The following is a 12884-nucleotide window of genomic DNA, read 5'->3' as shown; positions in this document are numbered from 1 at the left end:
GTGTGGGCCGGGCTGACGCTTATGACAGGCGCGGAAGCGGAAGTGGCGCCACGCCGCCATGACAGGTACCGAGGCGGAAGTGGATGCGGTGCCGCTCCGCCATGACAGATACCGAGGCGGAAGTGGATGCGGTGCCGCTCCGCCATGACAGGTACCGAGGCGGAAGGCCTAGCTCCGCCTCCCGCGACGTGTCGGGGGCCGGCAGGCGGCTGCGCGCGGGCTGTTTGCGACGTGGAGCGCGCGGGCGCGCAGGCGCAGAGCTGAGCCCGAGGCCGCCGGCTCCGCCGCTGCCGGGGAGCGGGCTCTGCGGGCGCGGGGCTCGCGGCCGCGGCTTTGCCTGTGGTCTGGGGCTGCCGCTTCCGAGGACGATGAGCTGGTTCAACGCCTCGCAGCTGTCCAGCTTCGCCAAGCAGGCGCTGTCCCAGGCGCAGAAATCTATCGACCGGGTGTTGGACATCCAGGCCGAGGAGAGCCCCTGGCCCGACGCCGTCATCCCCGACTACGGCGACGGTGAGCAAGGCCTGGGCTTACCCTGCGTGGGGCAGGAGGGCGGCTCCCCTCACAGCCTCCCCTCCTCCCGGGCCCTCTGAGTGCTGCAAGGGCTCTTCTCCCTTTCACCGTCTCCCCAGACCCTTTTTTTCCATCTCCTCACTGTCTTGGCGTTATTGCCCTGATTCTGCGTGGCTTTCAGGCCTCGCTCAAGTTACTGTTTAACACAGAGAGAGTGTGTTTGCTTTGTTCAGACGCTCATACTTGCTAGAGGTGTCTCGGGCCACCTTAAGTCCTTGAATTACTTTGTCTTCCTTATCTTTCCTGTGTTTTGTCTAAAAGTCAGTTCCAGGCTCGGGTAGAAAGTACTAACAAAAGCATTGCTGTTTGTGGTCATGTTTATATTTGCTTTATATGATACCAAAAGCTTTTCTTTGTAACCTGTTGCATATTCATGTAAGACAGATATTGAAAAAGAAGTAATTTTGAAGTTTGCTATGTCTTTGTGCTTTTTAATTGCTTTAGGATCAAATTCTCTCATAAGCGGAGGATGGGATACCTCTTCGTGGGGCTTAAATTCAAATACAGAGCCACAGAGTCAGCCAGTATCACCAACAGCAATCACCAAACCAGTGAGGAGAACAGTGGTAGATGAATCTGAAAACTTCTTCAGTGCCTTTCTCTCTCCAACGGATGTTCAGAGCATACAGAAAAATCCAGTGGTGTCCAAACCTCCGGCCAAATCACAGCGACCCAAGGAGGAGGTGAAAAGCACTTTAAAGGAGCCTCCACACTTCGTTCAGCTGGAAGTACCCGTGACAACAGAGGTAGAAGTGAAAGATTCCTCTGTAGGTGGCCTAGTGGACTTGAAAAGTCTTGACAGTTCAGAGGAGAAACTAGAAGAGAATTCTGTGCTTAAATCTAATGCTGAGCATGAAGAAAGCACAAATGAAGTTGCTGACAAAAAAGAGTCTGCTCTAAATTTGAAAGAACACGAGGATGCTCTTAGTGAAAAATCCAGTGTGGGGGCAAATGGAACAGGAGGTGTGCTGGATAGCAGCTCACAGTCTCTTAATACTGGTACAAAAGATGCAGGCTTGGAAACTAAGGAACGAAAAACTGAGGACAGGCAAAGCAATACACCTTCACCTCCAGTAAGCACTTTCTCCTCTGGGACATCCACAACTAGTGATATTGAAGTACTGGATCACGAAAGTGTAATAAGTGAGAGCTCAGTAAGTTCAAGACAGGAAGCTGCAGATTCCAAATCCAGTCTTCATCTAATGCAAACGTCGTTTCAGCTTTTATCTACATCTGCCTGTGCAGACTATAATCGTTTGGATGACTTTCAAAAAATGACCGAAAGCGGCTGCTCCTCTGATGCTTTTGAAAGAATAGATTCATTTAGTGTACAGTCTTTAGATAGTAGAAGTGTAAGTGAAATAAATTCAGATGATGAGTTATCAGGCAAGGCTTGTGCTTCAGCATCTGTTGCTATCAGTCCTCCTGCACCTAAGACAGAAACGGTTGACGCCCTGAAAAGTAAATCTGAAGATATGAATGACAGTCCAGTGGTACACACTGAGGAAGCTGAGATGGAAGAGAGTGGGAGAAGTGCAACCCCTGTTAATTCTGAGCAGCCAGATGTTTTGGTGTCTGCTGTGCAAGCTGAAGAACAGGTTGTGAGAGAGGAGGCTGAGCCTCAGCCCGATGCTGCTGGAGAGGTGCAAGAAGGGGACTCAGAGATGGCAAAGCTTAAAAAGGTAGGCGTAAAAGTTTTGCAGACACACCCTCTAATCTCATGTTAGAAATGTTTGCTTTACCTCAGCTGCATTGATTAATACTTAATTGATCTAATTGAAGAAAATTATTTGATATTCTGCATTGAAAGAGCATTGCTGAAATTTCAGATCAGATAATTTTGGGTTTCACTTGTGTTCAGCTGTCAGCGTTGAGATTTGTGGCTGGTGCAGGCCAACAGGAAGTACTGAAAAGTCAAGCGTGTTCATTTCATTGATTGCTATAAATTTCTTTTTCTGTGAAAGATGGAAGAGATTTCTTGGGGTATTTTAGTTTGGTTTGTGGAACTGCATGCCCTTAGTCTTTCACTGGTAATCAAGGTAATTTTTTTTGCAAGTGTTTTTTTCCCCAGGTTTGCAAACTGTCAAAATCTGATTATTTACAGGAGTGTTACTTGTCATCTTTGAGGACAGTAATAGCGTGAAAGTCCTTTGTTCTAGATAAATTCATGTTTGTTTTAGCAGAAATAATCTTAAAAAGGAGGTATGTTAGGCATTAAATGAAGAAGATAAGCATACTTATTGATAGTTAATAGGGGAAATTTGAATGGCTGGTTTAAACAGATGGAGTATCCTACTTCTCCACATTTCAGTTTCTCTATGGAAGGCTACACTTGAGCTTTGTGTGCACTGTTTTATTTTTCCCATTTCCTTTGCCACTTCCTGCCCTTCTGTTCTTGTCTTTAGATTCCGATATGCTTTGGCATATTTTACTCTGTTTTCTTCCTGCATTCTGTTTCAGACATAGCATTTTTGCACAGCATGTGTCACAGTAAGTTTCCTTAGGGAAACTCCATAGTCATGGAATCTACATAAGCTTTCCTGACATATTGAATAGTTATTAATGGGCCACAACAGATGTTTTCTTGACTATATAGTGACCTTGATTAATAGAAAGTTTGATTTCTTTATATTTTGAGTTATTTCCCTCTATTTAGCTTTCAAAATCTGATACTAGGTGATTTTGTTATCAACTCCATGCCATGTCTGAAAGTTTGCTTTTCTCATCCAATATTAGCATTTCACAGAAGAGACCTCTTCAAGTGTGAATGATTCTGTGGCTTTGTATAGAGTGGTATGAGGAGAGCAGTGTTTGTCTGAGTGCTTAATGTCAGCTGTAGCTCTGTAGGCTCTCAGCTCTGTTTATAAACTTTGTAAATAAATATAACTGCTGTTCATTTTGTCGAGGAGCTCAGCTGAGCCATGTGTGCATGCTGCTTAGGATTTATTGGGTTTTTTTAATTCTAGAACAGGTATCTTGTGTTTTGAAATAACTGTGTTCTAAATAAATGTAGCAGGCATGTGATGACCTAACTTCACATTTCTGAAAACCTTAAGAAGTTTAACTTTGTTTAATTGTCCTGTTCACCCAATCTTTGTCTTTAAAAACATTGTCCAGATGATTGATTCGTTAGCTGAGAAACTGGAGAAGAGGGAAACACAGTTACTGAGTACTAGTAAAGAGAAGGCACGGCTGGAAGAAGCTTATGATAACCTGAAAGAGTGAGTATGAAAATACACACAGTCACTGGTCTGGCTGCAATTGTATTGTAATACACACAGTAGAAAAAATGGTAAAATGGGTACCAGGTATTACTGTAACGAAGGCTGCAAGGGATATGCACTTGTTTGGGCAGGTGGTTTGTGTGTGCTGTGATGTTATTTCTTTAAGTTGTTATTTCTTGTGGCTACAACTTCTTTTGGGAGGGCTGATGAAGGAGGTTTCAGTAAGGAATGAGAGTCAGATGTGCAGTCTAATTTTGATATTAATAAAGACCTTTGTTATAAGGCTGGGTTCTGCTGTGAAGGGAAACTGACTGCTCTGGTACAAATAGATAAGCTTAATTTACTACATCATTTGGTGGCTAAAATGGAGGCAGTGAAAGCCCGGTAGGAGGGATGGCTGTAATTAAAATATGAATTCATTATTTAACTCAAGTTGAGATGCACAATGAAAAGTTGAATTTGCCAGTTTACTGATCAAATGTGAATTCTAGACATTTACAGATAATGTGTGAAGGTCTTATTTTATGACAAAATTGATCTTAATTTAAAAATAAGTGAATTTATTTGCCCTGCATATAATACAGATTAAGAGGTTATTCTGAAATAACTTGATTAAAGGGCAAAACTGTTATGGTCTATCTTGCACTTTGTTGCTTTCACTGGTAACAGTGGAGTAATGAAGGTCTTTGATAAGTACTTCTAATATGGATGTGTATAAAAATTATAAACGTATTTTAAAAGCATTTAAACTGATGTGAAGTGTTTGGAATGTCACATAACTGTGAAACTGTTCTGAAATATTATTTTGAAATGTAGTGAAATGTTTAGAGTGAAAGAAGAGACCAGCAGCATTTCATCTCTTAAGGAGGAGTTTGCACAGCGAATAGCAGATGCTGAAAAGAAGCTCCAGCTAGCATGCAAAGAAAGAGATGCAGCTAAAAAGGTAATCAGCTTTTTAATGAAATAAATCCTTGGAGGTTGTTCGATGGAATATGGTTCTGAACAGTCCATTTTGACTCTGAAGTTAGCTTTACTTTGAAAACAAGGTTGGATCAGATAACCTCCAGAGGTCCCTTCCAGCCTATGTTGTTCATGAGGAGCATTTTGAGAGGGAGGGAGAAAAGCAAAAAGTGATCAGCATAACCATGCATTTATCCATAAATGTATCTTAGTAAATGGCCTTAAGTACTTTATTCCATTATTTAGGAAGTAAAGTCCGTTAAAGAGGAGTTGGCTACTAGACTTAATACCAATGAAACTGCTGAATTACTGAAAGAAAAAGAAGAGCAAATCAAAGGTTTGATGGAGGAAGGTAAGAATTAAAAAAATAATAATAAATAAATAAAATCTGTAGACTGATTTGAAATGTACTGTACTCACATTTAAGCCTTCTTTACTTGGGGAAGAAAATACATCGTTTGAAGACTGTTCATAGAGTAGCAGGCAGTAGATGCTAACTTACATATAATGTTTTCTTCACAGGAGAAAAGCTTTCCAAACAACAGCTTCACAATTCCAACACTATTAAGAAATTAAGAGCAAAGGAGAAAGAGAGAGAAAATCTTAACATGAAACAGAACAAAAAGATTAAGGAGCTGGAAGATGAGTTGCAGCATTTAAAACAGGTGAAATTTGCTTTTTTTACAAAAGCTTTTTACTATTTATTTATTTTAGTTGAGCTACAGAGTAGCCTTTTGGGAACCCATAGGTGGACTTTTTTTGTTGTTTTGGTGGGAAACTTTTCTAATTCATGTTAGTAGAAAACAGAGATGCAATTTCAGTCCTTTTCAAATTGCAGTCACATCTCTTTCCTTCTTGTTTGCCCTTGCACTGCTGATTTTCAGGCTGACCAAACTGAGTTTACTAAATTTTGAGTTGAAAAAACATGGCCAGGTTTTGTTTCGTTTTTTTAACTTTGATTTGTTACTCAAATCAAGGTCTTAAAAGCTGAAGATCTAACATGGGGAAGTATGTGAAACTGTGTGGTGATGGAGTGTGTTCTGGGGAGGTGGCCTTTTCCCTTTCTTTTTTGTTAAGACATTAGATCAGGTTTTTTTGTGTAAATTCATTCTGTATGCGTTACCACAGTTATCCTTGTCCTAACTCAAATGACATGATCTGCCCTGTGCACTGGAATTAATCTCATGCTTCTTGTTGGCACCTTAATAGGTACTTGATGGCAAGGAAGACCTTGAGAAGCAGCATCGAGACAGCATTAAACAACTAAACATTGTTGTGGAGAGACAAGAAAAGGATCTTGCTAAGCTTCAGGCAGAAGTAGGAGACCTTGAAGAACGGAACAGAAGTGTCCAGGCAGCACTTGACAGTGCTTACAAGTAGGCAGATATTTGTATGTCTGTGTTCCACTGTACAGTCAGTTTCAGTGTCTATTTCCTATGCAGTGCTTCTAAGATGCTACAAGGATATATCATGAAGCTATTTATGAAGTCGCTGTCATTTCTTTTCTCTCTCCTACAGAGAACTTGCAGATCTTCATAAAGCTAATGCTACAAAAGACAGTGAGGCACAAGAAGCTGCCCTGAGTCGGGAAATGAAGGCAAAGGAAGAGCTTGGCTTAGCACTGGAGAAGGCCAAGGATGAGGCTCGGCAGCAGCAAGAAGCCTTGGCAATTCAGGTGTGTCTTAAACTTTCTACTTGAACAGTCAAGTGTGTATGGACAGTGCCAAGTACATCTTCCATAAAACACCAGACACAAAAGAAGGTGGAACTCATTCCTGTGTACTAAGATTTCTAATTTTATTTGTCTAAATAAAGTGACTTTGGCAGTCTACATGCTAAGTGTGTAGTATTTGTATCATGATGCAAAGGTCAAGAAATTTAATTGGACACAACTTTTAGGGATAAATAAATCGATCTGACTGCTTGTGTGAATGTGGAACTCAAGCATTAAACTTGTAAGCAGACACACCCTGTTTGGCAGTGTTGAAGAGTGATAGAGGACTGTAGCAATTAGTCGATGGCACTGTAATGTTTGGTAAGAGGTTAATGACAATGCCTTGTTTACCTAGGTGGCAGACCTGAGGCTAGCACTGCAACGTGCAGAACAGCAGGCAGCCAGAAAAGAGGACTATTTGCGCCAGGAAATCAGTGAACTACAGCAGGTATTCTGGCAAATAAACAGTGCCAACACATATCTGTAAGGAGGGCTCTAAAAGCCAAAAACAGAATGTTTGCATGTCGTAAATATCCTGTAAGAGAGGTTTTGTATTCCCTGTGGTTTTTTTCCCGTGTAGAACAATAAAAATGTGTGATCAAAAGACATTTCCTTTAATATTGAAAACAAAATGCTAATTTTAAAGCATTTTAAATGTAATGCTGTTCTTCTAGTAGGAGACAACATACAGCCATTAAGTTTGTGATAGTCTTCTAAAATTGCTAGCAAATATGTTTTGAATGACTCTTATCTGCTTCTTAAGGGTATTTTTCTTGATCTTAAAGTTCAGATACTTTATTGTCAAAGTGCTTCAGGTGGCATTCAGAGGGAAAGTAAACATAACAGATGATACTGGAGCACGAAGGGATTTATACGGGCCTGGAACTGAGTAGAATTATGTGTAAATGTGTAAGTAGAGAATGAGGAAGAGGAAGGTCACCTAAATTAGGGGCGTTATTTGTGTTTGCTGAAATGTTTAGTATGCTGCCTGGTCTGTATGTAACGTCTAGTATACTTGGAGTCATCTCTTGTTTCATTAAGGAAACTTCAGCTATCAGAACTGAACACTGGTATGGGATAAATTGCTTTCTGCTCTTGAAGATGTAAATCCATGGGCTGTTGCTTTGTTGTGTATCTGAAGACTGCACTTCTCTGCTGGGATTTCAGACTTCACTGAGAGTTTAAACAAAAGCATTTTAGAATGCAAAGCAACTGTTACGTGTTTGGATGAGTTGTGTGATATCATTTACATCCATTGCATGGTTTTAAAGCTTTATCTACTTGTCCTTTCAGAGACTCCAGGAAGCAGAGAGCCGGAACCAAGAACTAAGCCAAAGTGTTACTTCTGCTACACGCCCTCTTCTGCGGCAGATAGAGAACTTGCAAGCCACACTGGGAGCACAGACCTCTGCGTGGGAAAAACTGGAAAAGAACCTTTCTGACAGACTTGGTAAGATGTTTGTAGCTTATGCTGAGCTGTAAGACTCATGTCGGAAGATGTAAAATAACTGAAGGTAAATTAAAAGGGCTTAATGCTTGCCTAGGTGTTGGGTGAGTGAACTGGGATTGGTGCACACAAAATGCATTCCTGTAAGGAACTGATAGGAGTTGTGTTGCCAAGGTTCTCGGGTATGTAGCTCACTGATTTTTCTTTAAAATACAAGGGATAATGGGACTGTAAGATAGAGGTGTTACAGTATACATGGACTTACAGCGTCTAAAAGAAGCGTGAACCCAGATAATGAAAGTAGACTGGCATTACAAAAAAAAAAGTTGTCAAAAATACTGACAAAAATGCCTCAGCTTCCGTTTTAATGCATAAGTAATTGATCCATGGTATAAATGTGCGAGCAGAAAAGGTAAATTCTCTGTTGGTTTGTTTGCCTTTAACATTAGGTGAGTCTCAAACTCTACTAGCAGCAGCTACTGAGAGAGAACGGGCTGCTACAGAAGAGCTTATGTCTAACAAAGTTCAGATGTCTTCTGCTGAGTCTCAGAATAGCCGTTTAAGGCAGGAAAATAGTCGCCTTCAGGCTCAGCTAGAAGTGGAGAGAAACAAATTGAAGAAAATGGAAGTTGAAAACAGTAGGTGAGTACAGTGAAGTAAACCTTCAGTTTTATGAACATCTGCAGCAGATCTTTGACTTCAGGCTGGATCCTTGTGTTGATTTTGATCTTTGGAGTGTTGACAGTACTGTTTAAAAACAAAAAACCCCAGTTCTTAAGAAAGTAGCTTAACTTCTTGAGAATACTTTGTTTCATGCTAAAGATTGTCTGAAGTAGGGCACTTTCATAATGTTTAACATCTTGAAGCCATGCAAGATTGTGGTGATAAAGACACTGGTGAGCATGGCATCATATGGTATGGCTTTGGTTGGTTTGAGTCAGCTGTCCTGGCTATGTTCCTTCCCAGCTTCTTGTGCACCCCCAGCCTCCTTGGTGGCAGCACGAGAAGCTGAAAAGTCTTTGTGCAGGCACTGTTCAGCATTAACTAAAACATTCTTGTGTTATCACCTCTGTTTTAATCAAAAATCCAAACCACAGTATCATTGCAAGCCTCTATAAAAGAAGTTAACTTGATCCCAGCCAAAAATCAGAACAAAAGTAAATATGGAATACTTCCTGACCTTTTGTTCCTCTTCAATGGTAGGTATGAGGTTGAACTCGAAGAACTCAAAGGCGAGTATGCAAAAACCTTGGAAGATGCAAAGAAAGAAAAGGTATTGTCTCCAAGTCTGCTTCAGCCTTAAGCTGCTATGGACACCTGAGCCAGCAGGGGTTAACAACCTGCATTTACCTTTGTAGGCACTGCTAACTACTCAGTTAGAAATGGAGAAAATGAAGATTGAGCAGGAAAGAAAGAAGGCAATTTTTGCACAAGAAGCAGCAAAAGAGAAGGTACCAAAGCCCAACATTTCTGTTCAGTTTCATTGAGGCTGTAATTATTCTGTTAGATATCTGTATACTAAAACTGTAGTAAGAGCAAAGCAGCCTTAGGGCAGTACAGTATATTCTGTGAGCAAACACATTAGGAATTTGGCATTTTCTTTATTGTGCTTGACTTATTTCAAGTGAGGTATGTGCTTTTGTAATAACTTGCTAGTCAGTCTAAAGTAATAATTCATTTAATCTGAGAAAAGATAAAAAAACAGATATTGATTATTTTAATCTGATTCATTTTCTTCTGAAGCTGCTTGTTTTCTTTACCCAGACTGCTAGCGTTGCTTCCACTGAATTCCTCTTCTGAGTTTCACTAAGTTGTATGTAATGTACTGCATACCTTCCACTTTAAGTCACAGAATAGTCTTGCAGAGTCAGTAACTTCTGATTAGCAGTTGATATTCGAGTGAAACTGTTTCTGTTGCTGGTTACTTCCTCTCTCCAGTTCCAAATGTAACAGCTTCATCCTTCAGAGGTTCTTGCAAGGAGAGAGAGATGAGAATTAACGTGCTTTCCAAGAAGTGATGTACTTTCGGGTTGTTATTCTTCATATGATGCATTTGGGCATCTAAAATTGCCTCTGCATCTCCCTTGGCTACTGAAAGAGAAATTATTTTGTTGTTGTTTGTAGCTTGGGTCTGTGTTGCTTGAGAAGGATAAGGAGATGAGCAAAGACTTGAAGTATTAGTAGCACAACAGTTCATCGCTGAACTTGCATACGTTTTTCACTAGGTGTGGAGAGGAAAGTCTGTTTTCACATAATCTGTCTTTCACCATCTTGTAAACCTTTTTCTGTGACTAAGTGGCGATGTTATTTTCCTTTATTTTTTTAATTTTTATTTAAGGATCGGAAGTCATTTACAATTGAAACTGTTTCAAGCACTCCAACTATGTCACGCTCTAGTTCCATAAGTGGAGTTGATATGGCAGGCCTTCAGACCTCTTTTCTGTCACAGGTATTGTATTTCAGTAATATTGACTTTTTTATGTACTTTTTTCTCTTCAGGAAGCTTTATTAATGCTGAAAATGACTCTGGAAGTGTATGTTGCTTTTTAGGTGGGGTGATTATTAAGCAAAAGTCTCTAGAACTTTGTTCTGTCTATGACTATAAAGCACCTGTGAAAGACAGCAGGAAAACAGTTTCTTACTGCAGACAGATATTGCATGTGTTGGTGCTGAGTTCACGTGACCAATTTCAGCTAGAAAATTTGAATAACACTGGTGGAAGTCAAAACAGCTGGTTGATCTTTACAATTAATCCTGGTGTAGGGCACGACATCATTGACTGTTGTGGCCTTTGTGAAGTCTGCTGCTTTCATATGGATGCAGTTGTTGGTGTCTGTGTTAAATGGTAGTTGTATGACCTAAAAACTTGCCAGTAAGGAGCTATCTCAAACTGTTCACCTTAAGCTTTTGTTTAAAAAATGAATGTTAAGTATTGAAGTGCTTGCCTTAGTAACAGTATAATTGTAATTTTTAAATGAAGTAATACTTCAGGAGAGAGGATTTAAAAGCAGGTACTTGTGAGATTTTAAGGTTGTCCAACCTTTCTGTTTGTAGGATGACCCTCATGATCACTCATTTGGACCAACAGCTACCAGTGGGAGCAATCTTTATGATGCTATAAGGATGGGAGCAGGTTCGAGTATAATTGAAAACCTTCAATCACAGTTAAAACTAAGAGAAGGAGAGATCTCTCACCTACAGGTACTGCAGTTACTCTTACACAGATGAAATGCAGCACTTTTAGGGTTAAATGTTAGTGCAGTCTGCTCTGTTTTACTGGTCTCATACTTAAAAAGCTTGATGCCTCTCCTCACTGCTGACTGTTGGTTCTGTTAACTCAGAAAGCCACTGCACAAATGGCCAAGTAGATAGGGATGAGGAAGAGAAACATTTGTTGCTTCCTTTTTGGTTTCGACAAGGAATTATCAAGAAACCTGATCTTGCCTGTCTGAAACAAAAGGAAACAAAAAGCACTGATCAATTTTGAGAAGAAAGTGAGAGTGCTTCCAGGAGATGCTGTTTCTTAGTCTGGTTCATGAAAAATCTTTAATTACTGTTTGAAAACATTTAGATCCTGTTTAATATATTAAAAAAAGAAGGTAATTATTATTTCCTCCTAATTGTGAAACATTTCCCTCAGCTGGAAATTGGAAACCTTGAAAAAACGAGGTCAATAATGGCAGAAGAACTGGTTAAATTAACAAACCAAAATGATGAACTTGAAGAAAAAGTGAGGGAAATACCAAAATTGCGTGCACAGTTAAAGGTAAGTGCACTTATGTTGTAAATCAGATACAGTAGGGGTTTTTTTTAGTACTTCTGTTAAAATGTCTCTAATTGTAAATAGTTTCTTTGCTTATTAGAATCTGGTAATCCCTATTTCATGACTGATAGTCACTTCCAATATGTCGTTGTTAAAACATGTGCCTTACATGGGATTGCATGGTGAATCGGTGAGAGGTCCTTTTTTTCTTCCCAATATAATGATGCTGAGGGCAAGCCTTTATAGTAAAGGAGATGTTTTGATAAACAGCATAGGTTCATAGGTTCATAAGGTTGGAAAGGACCTACAAGATCATCTAGTCCAACCATCCTATCACTATCCCTACCCACTGAACTACTAAATCAAGCATGGATTTATCAGTTTGATCTAGAGGTTGACTGTGTGTGTGGCGGTGATGTAGTTAACAGGACAAATGTTTTAGTCCTGTAAACATCTCAGAACTGCTAATAATTTGGAAATTATTATTGTTCTGTAAATGCAGATCATCAGACATTTCACAAACTGCCATTCTTTCCATAGTAAAATTTCAGTGTAATATTTGCATGTGGCAGTTAAACTTGCTTCAGTGGTTCCTCTGTGCCAGCACTAACTCTTAGTAGTCAAGAATTTTTAACTTTGGGGTTTCTTCTCATATTTGGATGAATCTATCCATGCTTAGAGAGTTGAAGCATAAAGAGTTTGCTTTGTGTATCACTGTAAAACAGTTACACTTTGATAAAATAACATTCTGCTCATTTTCTCTAGTAGGATAAACATGGTGTCTTAGCAGCAAATGTTTAAGCTGAGTGACAGTCTGATAGCAAACTATATGTTATTGCAGGACTTGGATCAAAGGTACAACACCATTCTTCAGATGTATGGGGAGAAAGCAGAGGAAGCTGAAGAACTCCGGCTAGACCTTGAGGATGTGAAGAACATGTATAAGACTCAGATAGATGAACTTTTAAAACAAAGACAAAACTAACTCCTGCTGGAACTCGTAATGTGATATGGTAACAGATTGTATAGATATTTATGTAAATGCTGGATTAAAATGTCTTAGTTAAAAAAAAATTAAGTGTATGATAGAAAATGTCTATACAGTAGAGTTCATATGTTGACAAAAATCAATGCTTTAAATGTCTTCTGCTGTCTGCAGTTAAATTATTTGTGCAATATTTAAAAAAAAACCTGTCATCTCTATGT

General features: G+C 39.7%; 1 protein-coding gene across 1 annotated transcript; it reads left to right on the top strand.

Annotated features, from left to right (window-relative positions):
* Positions 1-325: 325 nt before the first annotated feature.
* TMF1 (TATA element modulatory factor 1) lies at positions 326-12868 on the top strand. Its single transcript, XM_065749545.1, has 17 exons — positions 326-510; positions 1015-2252; positions 3688-3791; positions 4611-4737; positions 5001-5106; positions 5277-5419; positions 5964-6130; positions 6273-6429; positions 6824-6916; positions 7762-7918; positions 8365-8557; positions 9119-9188; positions 9274-9366; positions 10254-10364; positions 10970-11116; positions 11556-11681; positions 12520-12868. Exons 1-17 carry the CDS (start codon positions 369-371, stop codon positions 12661-12663), a joined length of 3318 nt encoding a protein of 1105 aa, XP_065605617.1. The 5' UTR covers positions 326-368; the 3' UTR covers positions 12664-12868.
* The last annotated feature ends 16 nt before the right edge of the window (positions 12869-12884 follow it).

The sequence above is a fragment of the Cyrtonyx montezumae genome, unplaced genomic scaffold (genome assembly GCF_038088225.1).
Source record: "Cyrtonyx montezumae isolate F1298 unplaced genomic scaffold, pur_monq_1.0 scaffold_6, whole genome shotgun sequence".
NCBI classification, from domain to species: domain Eukaryota; kingdom Metazoa; phylum Chordata; class Aves; order Galliformes; family Odontophoridae; genus Cyrtonyx; species Cyrtonyx montezumae.
Note: the sequence above shows the minus strand (reverse complement) of the source record. Positions and strands in the feature narration are given on the sequence as shown.

Bases quoted from the DNA above. Each gene is read 5' to 3' on its own strand.
- TMF1 (XM_065749545.1), top strand. From the start codon at position 369: ATGAGCTGGTTCAACGCCTCGCAGCTGTCCAGCTTCGCCAAGCAGGCG. The intron at 2,253-3,687 runs GTAGGCGTAAAA...AACATTGTCCAG, and splicing joins AGATGGCAAAGCTTAAAAAG to ATGATTGATTCGTTAGCTGA. The intron at 6,430-6,823 runs GTGTGTCTTAAA...TTGTTTACCTAG, and splicing joins AAGAAGCCTTGGCAATTCAG to GTGGCAGACCTGAGGCTAGC.